The sequence below is a fragment of the Nerophis lumbriciformis genome, linkage group LG19 (genome assembly GCF_033978685.3).
Source record: "Nerophis lumbriciformis linkage group LG19, RoL_Nlum_v2.1, whole genome shotgun sequence".
In the NCBI taxonomy this organism is placed as follows: domain Eukaryota; kingdom Metazoa; phylum Chordata; class Actinopteri; order Syngnathiformes; family Syngnathidae; genus Nerophis; species Nerophis lumbriciformis.
In genome coordinates this window covers 19136625-19152667 of record NC_084566.2, presented here as the reverse complement: position 1 = coordinate 19152667, position 16043 = coordinate 19136625, and the positions used below count along the sequence as shown (strand labels likewise).

The 16043-nt window shown below is 37.0% G+C and overlaps 2 protein-coding genes across 8 annotated transcripts in view; both read right to left on the bottom strand.

The window, feature by feature from the left end:
- The window catches only part of LOC133618968 (uncharacterized protein KIAA0040 homolog), a 39084-nt gene extending 33728 nt beyond the window's left edge, over positions 1-5356 (bottom strand). Inside the window, exons 1-2 of one of the 2 annotated variants that reach the window (XM_072915195.1) lie at positions 4322-5356; positions 3851-3968 (exon numbers count right to left, since the gene is read on the bottom strand). The gene's annotated coding sequence lies outside the window, so the exon portion shown is untranslated. The remainder of the gene's footprint in view (positions 1-3850; positions 3969-4321) is intronic. The other variant, XM_072915198.1, reaches the window with a different exon arrangement.
- Positions 5357-9624: 4268 nt separating this feature from the next.
- tnr (tenascin R (restrictin, janusin)) overlaps positions 9625-16043 on the bottom strand; it is a 419906-nt gene continuing 413487 nt past the window's right edge. For all 6 annotated transcript variants that reach the window (XM_061979400.2, XM_061979405.2, XM_061979402.2 and 3 more), the window contains one exon: positions 9625-15741. In XM_061979400.2, coding sequence (XP_061835384.2) covers positions 15622-15741 — 120 coding nt within the window. In that variant the 3' untranslated portion in view covers positions 9625-15621. The remainder of the gene's footprint in view (positions 15742-16043) is intronic.

The following is a 16043-nucleotide window of genomic DNA, read 5'->3' as shown; positions in this document are numbered from 1 at the left end:
TGACCATGACTTTTGTTTTATTTGATCAGATTAATAAGCATTTGCACATTTTTTTTCTGGCGATAACTCATTTCATAACGTGAAATGAGTTAGTCCGGAGCAACCAACATATGGAAAAAAAAAAGTATTCTAAAATTTACTAAGTGCGGTGTACTCTATAGTCCGGAAAATATGGTATACAATCTATGTAGGAACCTGCCAGTCAGAGTTCAGGGTTAACTGCGCCGATACAAGGCAGAACGTGGTGAGATATTGCATTATTGCGTCAAGTTAAGACTGCTAATTATGAAGAGACTTTTTAATTTCAGTCATTTCATCTGTTGACTTACATGTGACCAAATTAGCATTGGCTTCAACCACATTAGCGCACTGGAAGTCACAAGACAGGGCACAAGGAAGACTTTTGCTGTTGGGTCTACTGGCTTCTGTCCAAAAAATGGCAACCGCACGGAGGTCAATTAAGCAGATGTGTGGTGTTTAAAGTACGCGCTGCTTTAATTCTCGACACAGGGTATCATCTAAGATATGTTCAATGACTTGATCATGAAAGATGAGGTCATGGTTTGAAATGGCTATGTCCATTGATGATTTGAGAGCATGAGAATCGATAGGCAGTGTCTCGCCTTCACGTTGATTGTGCTGAAACAATTTTAGTTGTGCAGCCACATATGACTTTGTGCAACTAGAAATGTCAGTCATCATTTCTTTCAGGTGTATCCCTACAGGTTAGAGGGTGAATATTCAGCTCAACTTTTGCACTCCCATCTACAAAACCCAAAACCAGTGAAGTTGGCATGTTGTGTAAATCGTAAATAAAAACAGAATGCAATGATTTGCAAATCCTTTTCAACTTATATTCAATTGAATTTACTGCAAAGACAAGATACTTAACGTTCGAACAGGAAAACTGTTATTTTTTGCAAATATTTGCTCATTTGGAATTTGATGCCTGCAACATGTTTCAAAAAAGCTGGCACAAGTGGCAAAAAAGACTGAGAAAGTTGAGGAATGCTCATCAAACACTTATTTAGAACATCCCACAGGTGAACAGGCTAATTGGGAACAGGTGGGGGCCATGATTGGGTATAAAAGCAGCTTCCACGAAATACTCAGTCATTCACAAACAAGGATGGGGCGAGGGTCACCACTTTGTGAATAAATGCGTGAGCAATTTGTCGAACAGTTTAAGAACAACATTTCTCAACGAGCTATTGCAAGGAATTTAGGGATTTCGCCATCTACGGTCTGTAATATCATCAAAAGGTTCAGAGAATTTGGAGAAATCACTGCACGCAAGCGATGATATTACGGACCTTCGATCCCTCAGGCGGTACTGTAGAGGATATCACCACATGTGCTCAGGAACACTTCAGAAAATCAGAATCAGAATCATAGTTTTATTGCCATTGTTTGAGAACGGGTTCACAAACCTGTCATTTTTCTTGGTGCAATCGTGCAACATTAAACACATATAACACCGAATAGTGTGTAAAGAATATCACCACACAGGCTCAGGAACACTTCAGAAAACCACTGTCAGTAACTACAGATGGTTGCTACATCTGTAAGTGCAAGTTAAAACTCTACTATGCAAAGCGAAAGCCATTTATCAACAACACCCAGAAACGCAGCCGGCTTTGCTGGGCCCGAGCTCATCTAAGATGGACTGATGCAAAGTGTAAAAGTGTTCTGTGGTCTGACGAGTCCACATTTCAAAAAGTTAAAAAAAGATTTGCAAATCATTGTATTCTGTTTTTATTTACAAATTACACAACGTGCCAACTTCACCGGTTTAAGGATTTGTAAATGGTCCCTAATAAATAATAATTGTTCAGATTAGAGATGTCCGATAATATCGGCCTGCTGATATTATCGGCCGATAAATGCGTTAAAATGTAATATCGGAAATTATCGGTATTAGTTTTTTTTATTATCAGTATCTTCTTTTTATTAATTTTTTTTATTAAATCAACATAAAAAACACAAGATACACTTACAATTAGTGCACCAACCCAAAAAACCTCCCTCCCCCATTTACACTCATTCACACAAAAGGGTTGTTTCTTTCTGTTATTAATATTCTGGTTCCTACATTATATATCAATATATATCAATACAGTCTGCAAGGGATACAGTCCGTAAGCACACATGATTGTGTGTGCTGCTGGTCCACTAATAGTACTAACCTTTAACAGTTAATTTTACTCATTTCATTAATTACTAGTTTCAATGTAACTGTTTTTATATTGTTTTATTTTATTTTTTATTCAAGAAAATGTTTTTAATTTATTTATCTTATTAATTTCTTAAAAAAGTACCTTATTTTCACCTTACCTGGTTGTCCAAATTAGGCATAATCATGTGTTAATTCCACGACTGTATATATCGGTTGATATCGGTATCGGTTGATATCGGTATCGGTAATTAAAGAGTTGGACAATATCGGAATATCGGATATCGGCAAAAAGCCATTATCGGACATCCCTAATTCAGATATAGGCAGGTGTCTAACCTTCAAACATCTACATGTATGTACTTCTTTAACCCATTGTTCAAAAAGTTAACATATCAACTGACATTTTGCCAGTAAATGTTGGACATTTACGTTCTTTAGGCAGTCGTGATCAAAAGTTTACATACACTTGTAAAGGACATAATGTCATGGCTGTCTTGAGTTTCCAATCATTTCTACAACTCTTGGTGCCAATGGAACTGGTGCTTTACAGAGAGTAAATGGGACGATGGAAAAGGAGGATTACCTCCAAATTCTTCAGGACAACCTAAAATCATCAACCTAGAGCAGGGGTCGGTCACCTTTTTGGCTGAGAGAGCCATGAAAGCGAAATATTTTAAAATGTATTTCCGTGAGAGCCATATAATATTTTTTAACACTGAATACAACTAAATGCGTGCATTTTTACGTAAGACCAACATTTTTAGAGTATAATAAGTCTCTTATTATGTTTAATAACATTGTTGTTCTGAAGCTAATCAATAACAAATAAAATACTTCTTACCATTAATGCGACTTCTTGGACAGGTGCGGTAGAAAATGGATGGATGGATTAAAATGCATCAGAATGTTTCATATTTTGAACGTTATTTTTAACACTGTGATTACCAGCGGAATTATTCATTACTTATCGCGTTAAGCAATGTCAGCTAAGATTTATCTGAGAGCCAGATGCAGTCATCAAAAGAGCCACATCTGGCTCGAGAGCCATTGGTTCCCTACCCCTGGCCTAGAGGTTGGGTCTTGGGCGCAGTTGGGTGTTCCAACAGGACAATGACCCCAAACACACGTCAAAAGTGGTAAAGGAATGGCTAAATCAGGCTAGAATTAAGGTTTTAGAATGGCCTTCCCAAAGTCCTGACTTAAACGTGTGGACAATGCTGAAGAAACAAGTCAATGTCAGAAAACCAACACATTTAGCTGAACTACACCAATTTTGTCAAGAGGAGTGGTCAAAAAATCAACCAGAAGCTTGTGGATGGCTACCAAAAGTGTCTTATTGCAGTGAAACTTGCCAAGGGACATGTAACCAAATATTAACATTGCTGTATGTATACTTTTGACCCAGCAGATTTGGTCAAATTTTCAGTAGACCCATAATAAATTCATAAAAGAACCAAACTTCATGAATGTTTTTTGTGACCAACAAGTATGTGCTCCAATCACTCTATCACACAAAAATAAGAGTTGTAGAAATTATTGGAAAGTCAAGACAGCCATGACATTATGTTCTTTACAAGTGTATGTAAACTTTTGACCACGACTGTATAGATAACGAATGCCAGCATTTTTATGGTGCAAACTACTCGTGGATGCAGTGGAGGGTGTGTCAGATACCTGTCTTTGAACTTGTAATTGTTCATTAGAGTCCTTCAGCTGTTGCAGTTGCTCCAGAAGGTTGAAGCTGTGGGGTTGCAGGCCCTCGATGCTGCCGACCTGTCACTTTTTTGTCCCACTATCACACAAAGGCCACAAAATACAAATAAAAACAGCCTAATCCTGCTAATAAAGCCAAATCATGTAGCAGTGGGTGTGGGTACTAAAAGCAGCTACAACTATAATAAAGCTAAAACAGGTTGCCAGAATAAACTGGAGAAGGTTGAACTTTAGTTTGGTACATTTTTTTCACATGGAAAATGCAATAGTTTAACAGTAGCTTTGAATTAAAACTAGAATAAAACACAAATGATCCCACACTAAAATAAACCCCCCACTGCAAATAAAGGGGAATACTTAAAAACATAGGAAACATAGTTCCATGATTTTTAAATGATCATTATTAAAAATATATTGTGTTTAAATTCTTACCTCAAATCTTGAAGATCTTTGTGGATTAGTCTCTGTCCAACTATTTAGCAACATATATTTGTGAAATATTCATGGATGATCTGTTCCAAAATGCTAGCTTCACATTTTCCTCCTCAGAGAAATAATGCAACATATATATAAGTAACAAATAGTCATTTCCAAGGTCCAAACCTTGACTAACCATGGAAGTCAATTTTTCAGCAGCATTTTAGCCTGCCACGCAAGTGTAAAAATAAGCTAACCCCTGTTTAAAACTAACTTTAATAAGTGGATGCACTTATCTAACCTCATGTAACTTCCTGTTTTTGTACTTCCTTTCTCCTCGTGTTGTTTTATTATCATCACTTCTTCTTTCGAAAAGAGTGTCGCAACAACAACAACAACAAAAAATACATGTACAAAAAAATCCAAAGAAAAAGCAAAACACACCAAAAATGTGTGCAAAATGTGCTCAAATCATTATTTCAGTACTGCCAATAGTATTTTTTAAACAATATCTATACACCGAAAAAGTCAGTACCCCAAGACATAAATTTTGCTGCAAGTTGCACTGAAAAAATTAAAATAAAAACTACAAAAAAAGCATTAAATATCATCACTGGTGTTTTATGTAAGGATTGACATGTCAACTGTTTGTGTATGCAAAAAAAACATGCCGACTTCTGCTCATTAACACTTTTTCGGTCCTAAAAAAAGAGGACAAGTACCAGAGAAAAGGTCATCCGGTGAGTTTTTTTTTTTTTTTTTAGCTTATGTCGCAAGAAGTTAAATCAACTTAATTATCTTGTGGTTGAAGAAGCGAAGTCGAGTCAGAAGTGGATCGTGTGTGTGAAGCTTTCACTTCTGCTTCTGCTTTTTACTGCTCTGACCTTTCCTACAAGCCTTTTCGTTTCAAGGCCGATTAGTCACCAGGTTGTTTCTGCTGACCTGACACCTGCATGGATAATTAGCGGATAATTAGAATATGCGCTGATTGAAGAGTGAATAAGGAAACTGCTGAATGGACGGTTTTGGCTGAAGACGCTAAGATGTGTGTGTGTGTGTGTGTGTGTGTGTGTGTGTGTGTGTGTGTGTGTGTGTGTGTGTGTGTGTGTGTGGAGAGAACGTACATTATGTCACATCTACAAACCCCGTTTCCATTTGAGTTGGGAAATTGTGTTAGATGTAAATATAAACAGAATACAATGATTTGGAAATCATTTTTAACTCATATTCAGTTGAAAATGCTACAAAGACAACATATTTGATGTTCAAACTGATAAACATTTTTTTTTTTTGCAAATAATCATTAACTTTAGAATTTGATGCCAGCAACACGTGACAAATAAGTTGGGAAAGGTGGCAATAAATAATGATAAAGTTGAGGAATGCTCATCAAACACTTATTTAGAACATCCCACAGGTGAACAGGCAAATTGGGAACAGGTGGGTGCCATGATTGGGTATAAAAGCAGCTTCCATGAAATGCTCAGTCATTCACAAACAAGGATGGGGTGAGGGTCACCACTTTGTCAACAAATGCGTGAGCAAATTGTTGAACAGTTTAAGAAAAACCTTTCTCAACCAGCTATTGCAAGGAATTCAGGGATTTTACCATCTACGGTCTGTAATATCATCAAAGGGTTCAGAGAATCTGGAGAAATCACTGCACGTAAGCAGCTAAGCCCGTGACCTTCGATCCCTCAGGCTGTACTGCATCAACAAGCGACATCAGTGTGTAAAGGATATCACCACATGGGCTCAGGAACACTTCAGTAACCCACTGTCAGTAACTACAGTTGGTCTTTACATCTGTAAGTGCAAGTTAAAACTCTAATATGCAAGGTGAAAACCATTTATCAACAACACCCAGAAACGCCGTCGGCTTCGCTGGGCCTGAGCTCATCTAAGATGGACTGATACAAAGTGGAAAAGTGTTCTGTGGTCTGACGAGTCCCCATTTCAAATTGTTTTTTGAAACTGTGGAAGTCGTGTCCTCCGGACCAAAGAGGAAAATAACCATCCGGATTGTTATAGGCGCAAAGTTGAAAAGCCAGCATCTGTGATGGTATGGGGGTGTATTAGTCTTTGCAGTCTATTCAATTCAATATAGGTTTAAAAGGATTTGCAATTCATTGTATTCTGTTTTTATTTACGATTTACACAACATGCCAACTTCACTGGTTTTGGGTTTTGTATATATATACAGCCACAATATTAAATTTCACTAAAAACATAAAATAATACAATAATAATAATAATTATTAAAATCAAAACACTGACACACAAAAAGAGGTAATTTCTGAAATTAATCAAATATCTAAATTCATATATATCTGATGAGTAGGACTGAACCTGATGGAAATATTTATGTTTAAAAAAGTAGAAAAATCTATCATTATGTTCATTTATTTTTGTGGATTTAGTTTTGTTTTTAAAGGGGAAAGGTTTGTCCCTTAATGGTAACAATGTAACATTTTTAAATTCTGACATCACAAAAAACAAACAGAAAAACCAACAACCTGCTGATTATAGACATAACAGACTGAAATAAATACCTCCAATATTTAATAAAAATATAGTAATATGGCGAAAAATAAATAATTACAACTGCAAAAAACTATCATTAATATTTTTGAAATTAATTAAATATTTGGTATCTATAACCAGTACTGACGTTAAATCAAATATTACTGTAAAAAAGTAGCTTGAAATTCAATTAATGTAAAACAATTTGTTACACAAAATATTGTATACTACTTTGAGGGTGAATACAGTTTTGTTTAGTGTAAAAATGTGTCACACTATGTTGCACAGTGTAAAAATAGAGGAATATTTGTTAAAAAATACACACCTTTGCCATGAAGATGAGGGTACATTTTAGTGACAACATGCGACTAAATGAAACTTTTCTTGAAAAAGAATGACTTATAAATGTTAGCCATTCACTGCAACAACAACAAAAAAGAAACTCACGAAAGTCAGCCTATTTGAGTATTTTATTAATATGTAGAAAATGTATTAAAAAAGGAACTATATAGTACACATTTATGTCAAACTAGAGCTAAATTTTTGACAGCAATATCCAAGGTTTATCCAACAAATCAAGTATCAACAGTCAAAAGTTCATTTTTTTTTTCCAACATTTCCATGGCAACATGTCAAATGAGTGTTAAGTTACAGCATCACACTTATAGTACAACATGTCACCTTCAAAGTAAAGATTATATGAGTGGTGAAGTATTTTTTAGATTTTGTTAAAGCCACTTGAAATCAAATACAATTGCAATAAACAATTTATCGTAACTGTTAGTCATTTTATGTTTCTTACTATGGCAAACAAAAATTACCCGTTAGTTGTGTGTACCAAGACATTTTTTCAGTATTTTTACAAATCAGGAAAAAAACACATCAGGGTTTTTTTGTGTGTGAGCCCTAATACAGCTTGAGAAAAATAAAGAAGCAACTTTTTTTTTTAAACCCTGCAAAATTAAAGGCAAAACAATTGTCTTTTTAGCTTTGATGGTAAGCGAGTAAAAAAATAAATAAATAAAATGAATGTGCACCGAACGTGTGCCAGAAAGCATATTTTCGCAGATTATAGGAGTCCCCAGATGTACAGTGGTATATACACTGTTGGCGTTAATGCACCTTGTGTCTTTTTACGCATTGAAATCAGAAAGGCGCATTTCCGGAAGTCCGCGCGTCCCGGGACACAGATTTTATTTTATTTTATTTTTTTTACCGACCCTGCCTCCTCCGGGTCAAAACTCCTGTTTGCTTGTTTTTTTTTTTAATCGATTATCGCTTTCCGCCGGTATTTTTTTTATATTTCCGTCCCCGTTTATTGCATTTTTATTGGTCGTCTTCAAAGTAATGAACTTTCTGTTACGATTTCTTAAATTTTGATTCACCGCAAGTTTTATCGCTCACAAATACTGCCTCAGTTTGCACTTGGGCAACTTTACCGCGAGGGGCTGTCATGACAACCTTTTTCCAAAACACAATATAGAATGTGAGATATAACAGGATAATGCATACATTTATCATTTGTTTTCAAAAACGGTTACAAAAAAGTGGTACCCCAAAAATGTACTGTGGGACCCCGTTTTTATGACTTGATGGGGTCCCTGGGACCCCATTTGGAAAGTTTCTAGCGCCAACACTGTATATACCAAACACCTGTTTTAGACTCAAATTGGTGAGTTTGTTACATCAAAAAAAATTTAAAATCATGTTGATTATAATGTTTAAATTGACAAGTAAGATGAGACAAACTACCCCTGAAAATGTAGGATTAATGTGTAAAAATATTAGAGTAAAATTCATTCTCAGTCAGAACTTGAAAACTACAGAAAAACTTCATCGATTTGAAGTTGTCTAATTCTCAGGACTGCGTTCACCACCATTTTAACTTTTAAATATATTCACAATTTAATCAGCGTGTAGTTTCCTAAACATTGGTGTACTTTTTGTGTGAAAGCCCATTAAATTATCAGAGTACAAATAGCATTTCTAACATTCCCTTTGTTTCTTGTACAGTCAAGTGGTTTGCTTGTTTTTTTTTTTTAATCGGTTATCGCTTTCCGTCTGTGTTTTGTTTATATTTGCTGGGTCAAATTTCCGTCCCCGTTTATTGCGTTTTTATTGGTCGTCTTCAAAGTCTTGAACTTTCTGGTACGATTTCTTAAATTTTGATTCACCGCAAGTTTTATCACTCACAAATATTGCCTCAGTTTGCACTTGGGCAACTTTACCGCAAGGGGCTGTCATGACAACCTTTTTCCAAAACGCAATATAGAATGTGAGATATAACAGGATAAGGCATACATTTATCCATACTTGCCAACCTTGAGACCTCCGATTTCGGGAGGTGGGGGGTGGGGAGCGTGGTCGGGGGGGGCAGGGGCGTGGTTGGGGGCGTGGCTAATAGGGGAGGCGTATATTTACAGCTAGAATTCACCAAGTCAAGTATTTCATATATATATATATATATATATATATATATATATATATATATATATATATATATATATATATATATATAAATAAAAGAAATACTTGAATTTCAATGTTCATTTATTTACACATATACACACACATAACACTCATCTACTCATTGTTGAGTTAAGGGTTGAATTGTCCATCCTTGTTCTATTCTCTGTCACTATTTTTCTAACCATTCTGAACACCCTTTCGCAGGTACCCAGAAAGGTTTCGAGTACCACCAAAAAAACTGAATCTCTGAAGACAGTATAAAAATCTGTGTTAAAGGTGTACAAATACTGTTTGTATAATAAGCATGTTATTGTTTACAAATGAGGGTTAAGAGTTCAGTACTAAAAAAAAAAAAAGAATGTGGCTTAAGTACAGTTTTTTAATTGAGCTGCTGCATTTTTTGGTTGGGTTGTTTATTTATTTCTAAAAGGGGAGGAATGTAATAGAGTGATCTATGTTTGTCTGTTGCCATCTCCTGGTGAATGTTGGCTATAGCGTACTGGGGTTACTTTTTGGTTGGCCAACAATTTACGTGGTGTTGCGCACCTGACGTCAAGTGTGTGAGTCTGTTCTGAAATCTACAGTAAAGAGACGTACTTCATCACCTCGCCTGGTTATTGCCTCCAACTCAATATATTACAACAACATTGCTGTTTACGGCAGACGAACTGCTTTACGGTAGAATCGACGTCCCACTGGGGTGAGTTTTTCCTTGCCCTTATGTGGGCTTTGTACCGAGGATGTCGTTGTGGCTTTTGCAGCCCTTTGAGACACTTGTGATTTAGGGCTATATAAATAAACATTGATTGATTGATTTATTGAATAACATGACTGCTGTTGTTGTGTGTTGTTACCGCGCTGGGAGGACGTTAATGAAACTGCCTAACAATAAACCCACATAAGAAACCAAGAACTCGCCCTCGATCATTCTACAGTTATAACGTGTTTGGGCAGGCACACTGTTTATATTGTGGGAAAGCAGACGTGAATACAGGCTGTTGACACGTCACTCAGGTCCGCATGGAGCTGGAGGGGGCGTGGCTTCCAGCTCCGCCTGAATTTTGGGAGATTTTCGGGAGAAAATTTGTCCCGGGAGGTTTTCGGGAGAAGCGCTGAATTTCGTGAGTCTCCCGGAAAATCCGGGAGGGTTGGCAAGTATGCATTTATCATTTGTTTTCAAAACGGTTGCAAAAAAGTGGGACCCCATAAATGTACTGTAGGACCCCATTTCTCTGACTTGATGGGGTCCCTGGGACCCCATTTTGACAGTTCCTAGCGCCAACACTGTATATACTAAACACCTGTTTTAGACTTAAATCGGCGAGTTTGTTACATCAAAAAAATGGCAAAATCATGTTGATTATAATGTTTAAATTGACAAATAAGAGGGGACAAACTACCCCTGAAAATGCAGGATTAATGTGTAAAAATATTAGAGTAAAATTAATTCTCGGTCAGAACTTGAAAACTACAGAAAAACTGCATCGATTTGAAGTTGTTTATTTCTCAGGGCTGCGTTCACCACCATTTTAACTTTTAAATACATTCACAATTTATTCAGCGTGTTGTTGTTTCCTAAACATTGGTGTACTTTTTGTGTGAAATCCCTTTAAATTCTCTGAGTACAAAATAGCATTTCTAACATTCCCTTTGTTCCTTGTACAGCCAAGCGGTCAACGCAATAATAAAAACACCCTATGAGAGATCTATATACTGTAGACGTATGACGGGTGCACACTAAACAATGGCTAAATTAGATCAAACTATTGCAACAAGTATCTTGAAACCCAATAAACCATGTTCTAAGATTCAAGACTATTGGGATTGTGACTGCAGTGTGGTGGGCATGCAGTGCTGTCATTTAGGAGTGGCACTTTTTTTTTTTTATATCGCTAAAAGAGGATAGATATTAAAAGACGAGATATAACCGAGTCTACATGACTATATTAGATGAACACAGGGGAATGCCTAGAAGGACACACCAAAAAAAACTCAAGCAAAAATATACACCTCACGTGATATATTTTCCTTTCAAAAGGAGACAGATCTGTAAATAAGCCGCCGAGTTCATGCGAGAACAAGCTCTTGCTCTCAGCTATGGTAACATCTTATGATTGTGTTGGGACCCAAAACAAACTAACGACACAAAAAAAAAAAAAAAAAAAAGATGCGTTTGTGTTGACAGTATGAGGCCATGTTGCAGATTTATCTGTTTGCGATACTAGCAGGAGACGACACTACACAAACACACAGAAGCATCTGGTCATGTGATCACTGTGCTGACAGGAAGTGAACATAGAAAATGGAGCGCTAAATTCGCTCCTTGCCAACTAAAGTCATCCAAATATGTCTTTAAGGACCACGCTTTTTGTTCACTGGGAACAAAAAAGAACCTTCACCAAACTGTTGCCACACAGTTGGAAGCATGCACAACGTGTTGGTAAGTGATAAGGTGTTTCTGGATACTTTTATCTCCGTATAAACCCAAATATAAGACGGCTTTGAGTATAAGGCGCTCTTTTTCTAGAGGATAAACTGTGAGTGACGGGAAGAAAAGCTTTCGGGAAATGGCTTTGCGCCATCTGCTCGTTTGCATGGAAACATCTCTATATCCTGAATTACGGGGTGACTCGTGTTTTTCAAGGCCCAATTTTTGGAAAACTGTGAGTGACAGGAAGAAAAGCTCAGTCTGTTGTGGATAATTTGGTTGGTGCCATCAGCTAGGTTTCTCGTGTGAATCTCCATACACTGAAATATGGGTTGACTTGAAAAGCTCAGACTCTTCGGAAGAATTTGTTCGGCGCCATTTACTAGTTTGCTTATATAAATCTCCATAACCTAAATTAAGGAATGACTTGTGTTCTTCGAGACCCGGTCTTGGAAAACTGTGAGTGACCGGAAGAAAATCTCAGCCTCTTCGGGAGAATTAATTTGGCCCCATCTGCCAGTTTACGAGTGTTAATAGCCATAACCGGAATTATGGAATGACTCTCGGTTTTTTTTCAAAACCCGATTTTGGGAAACTGTGAGTGACAGGAAGAAAAGCTCAGCCTGCTGGGGAGAATTTGTTTGGTGCCATCAGTTCGTTTTCTTTTTTGTGAATCTCCATACCCTGAAATATGGGATGACTTGAAAAGCTCAGACTCTACGGAAGAATTTGTTCGCCGCCATTTGCTATAGTTTGCTTTAGAAAACTGTGAGTGACAAGAAGAAAAGCTCAGCCTCTTGGGGAGAACTCGTTTGGGCACATCAGCTGTGTGAATCTCCATATATATATATATATATATATATATATATATATATATATATATATATATATATATATATATATATATATATATATATATATATATGTATATATATATGTTTAATGCATTCTAGATAGTAAATAATAAATAAATACGTTTAAAAGTCTGCTTACAATGGAGCCAATTGTAGTTGCTCAATTCTGTTTAAAAAGCGCTTAAAAAAACATCCAAACACCTCCAATAAGGTTTTATATACATGATGTAAGTATATATGTAATGTAGTTACAGCCACATTTATAACAAAATGCATTTTTTACGCATTTTGCTCATTTTAAGCATGGAGCGACACTTTAATTTCATAGATGCATCACAAGGTTCGCGTTTTCCTTCGACAACATCACTGATTACTGCTCACTGAAGACTTCATGAGAGCCAACAAACATAATAAAAAATCACTTACTGTACAAGGTCTGCTGTCATTAGGATGCCGACTGTTAGGATGTTCATATATTCTCATTTAGATGAAGAATGATGTCAATACAGCAACATTAGGAAGTTGCCTCTCTCTGATCAATGCACCTCTAAATGTAGGTCCTTAACGACAATATTGCTAATACTTGGTTAATATTGAAAATGAAGTATTGTTGGCGGTTTTTCGATGGTTATTTATTGGGTTTAATGGTCAAAATAAATGCAATAACGTCATGGCTACCATTGGCTCCATTATAAGCGGACTTTTATTCATATTTATTTACGAGTTGGAATAAAAAAAAAAAAAAAGACTTAAGGATTGTGAATTATAGTCAAAATTTCCCCACCCAAAAATGCTTCGGTTTTTGTAAAATTCGGTCTTTGTCAGGCCCAAAATATAAGGCAGCCTTATTTTTAGACAGTTTTCTAGAGAACAAAAAACAGTCTTATATTTGGGTCAATACTGTACTTTACGCCCAAACATGGTTGCTATTGTTGCTTGTGTAGTTCTGTTGGTTAGTTTGGACAGAAGCAATAGTTTGGGCTCTTTGCACATCAACCACATCTTTGGTATCCAAACCTTCGCCGGAACAAACTTAAAAAAATGAAGACCAACCATTTCAAGAAATGCATGGAAGTAATGCTTCAAATGATAATTCAGTAAATAAAACAAGTAAGGTTGAACTGCCTTCAAAGTTCCAACTTTGATGTTGTTGTAATTCTGCAAGCCTCTTTTACACAGAAATCCCACGGAATATTCGGCATCGAGAGACGTAACACATTGAGCTTCCCACGAACATACACTGTAAACATTTTCATTGTAAATACACAGCAAATTCATTTTCTATAATTGCATTATTTTCACGGTAGTATTTTACTGTCAAATAACTGTTGATTGCAGTGAAATAGGAGGGTATCGTCATTTTTTAAGTCGTTTGCTATAACGTTACAGTACATTTCGATTACGATTAGAGATGTCCGATAATGGCTTTTTTGCCGATATCCGATATTCCGATATTGTCCAACTCTTAATTACCAATTCCGATATCAACCGATACTGTTATATACAGTCGTGGAATTAACACATTATTATGCCTAATTTTGTTGTCATGCCCCGTTGGATGCATTAAACCAGTGGTTCTCAAATGGGGGTACGCGTACCCCTGGGGGTACTTGAAGGTATGCCAAGGGGTACGTGATATTTTTTTTTAAATATTCTAAAAATAGCAACAATTCAAAAATCCTTTATAAATATAAATAAAAACCTATCTTTTTTTTCCAAATAGTTCAAGAAAGACCACTACAAATGAGCAATATTTTGCACTGTTATACAATTTAATGAATCAGAAACTGATGACATAGTGCTGTATTTTACTTCTTTATCTCCTTTTTCAACCAAAAATGCTTTGCTCTGATTAGGGGGTACTTGAATTAAAAACATTTTCACAGGGGGTACTAACTGAAAAAAGGTTGAGAACCACTACATTAAACAATGTAACAAAGTTTTCCAAAATAAATCAACTCAAGTTATGGAAAAAAATGCCAACATGGCACTGCCATATTTATTATTGAAGTCACAAAGTGCATTTTTTTTTTTTAACATGCCTCAAAACAGCAGCTTGGAATTTGGAACATGCTCTCCCTGAGAGAGCATGAGGAGGTTGAGGGGGGCAGGGTTCTAGGGGGAGGAGGTAGCGGGGGGTGTATATTGTAGCGTTCTGGAAGCGTTAGTGCTGCAAGGGGTTCTGGGTATTTGTTCTGTTATTGTTATTGTTATTATTGTCATTCTTGTTTGGTGTGGGTTCACCGTGTGACGCATAAAGGCAGTGCCTTTAAGGTTTATCGGCGCTCTGTACTTCTCCCTACGTCCGTGTACCACTCCGAACAGCGGCGTATTAAAAAGTCACACATTTTACTTTTTCAAACCGATACCGATAATTTCCGATATTACATTTTAAAGCATTTATTGGCCGATAATATCGGCAGTCCAGTATTATCGAACATCTCTAATTATGATGTTTTACTTTGAAAAAAACGCCGTGAAATCCTGGTAATTTTTTACAGTGTATATTCTGTAGATGACATTTGTTTCAATCCCCACACTTGTTGCAGGCCCTGTCCTACTCTGTTACGGCTCCGATGCCTGAAGCAGGAACACTGCCTGGATGGTTCTGAACACAGTCAGTGTAAAAGGGGCTTTCTATGAACGTCATCATAAAGAAATAAGATGGAGCTTTGCCACACTATCAGTTATAAAAATATATATATATCTTACAGTAGTGGGCTTTTGGGGGCATATACAATAGAGTTGTTGTTCAAAGTGTTATTGGTTAAAATAGCGCATCCTAGCTTTGCTTTTTGTCTTTTTTTTTTTTTTGTCATGTTTTTTTTACAGAAAAAAAAACAAGAATTGTCATTCAAAGCAATGAATAAATTACATACAGTGTCTTTAACTCCCGGGAGGAGGTATACAGCAGGGAAAGACGGCTCTTGTCGGATGCTTGCGGCCGTTACCAGATCCTTCGCTAAACTTACTTTATTGCCTCCTGATCAGGACTTGTTTAGCAAAGCATTACCAAACTCCGTCCGTCTCTAAGCAGCGGCTTAAACGGGCACCGACCGCCTCCTCTTGCTGCTGATGCTGCGGTAGTTGAACGGCCTCATCTTCATCTCCACAAAGGGGATGGAGAACTCGTGTCCTTTCCAGTGGTACCAGTTGATACCCTGCAAAGTGCAAGCGAGAGGGATTTCAGACGCTGCTTGACGGAGTCGGGGAGGGAAGGGGAAGTGATGTTTGATGTAGAAATTAGCAGGACCTTTAAGATAGAACTAAGTATGTTAGGGGACGGCGTGGCGAAGTTGGTAGAGTGGCCGTGCAGCAATCGGAGGGTTGCTGGTTACTGGGGTTCAATCCCCACCTTCTACCATCCTAGTCATGTCCGTTGTGTCCTTGGGCAAGACACTTCACCCTTGCTCCTGATGGGTGGTGGTTAGCGCCTTGCATGGCAGCTCCCGCCATCATTGTG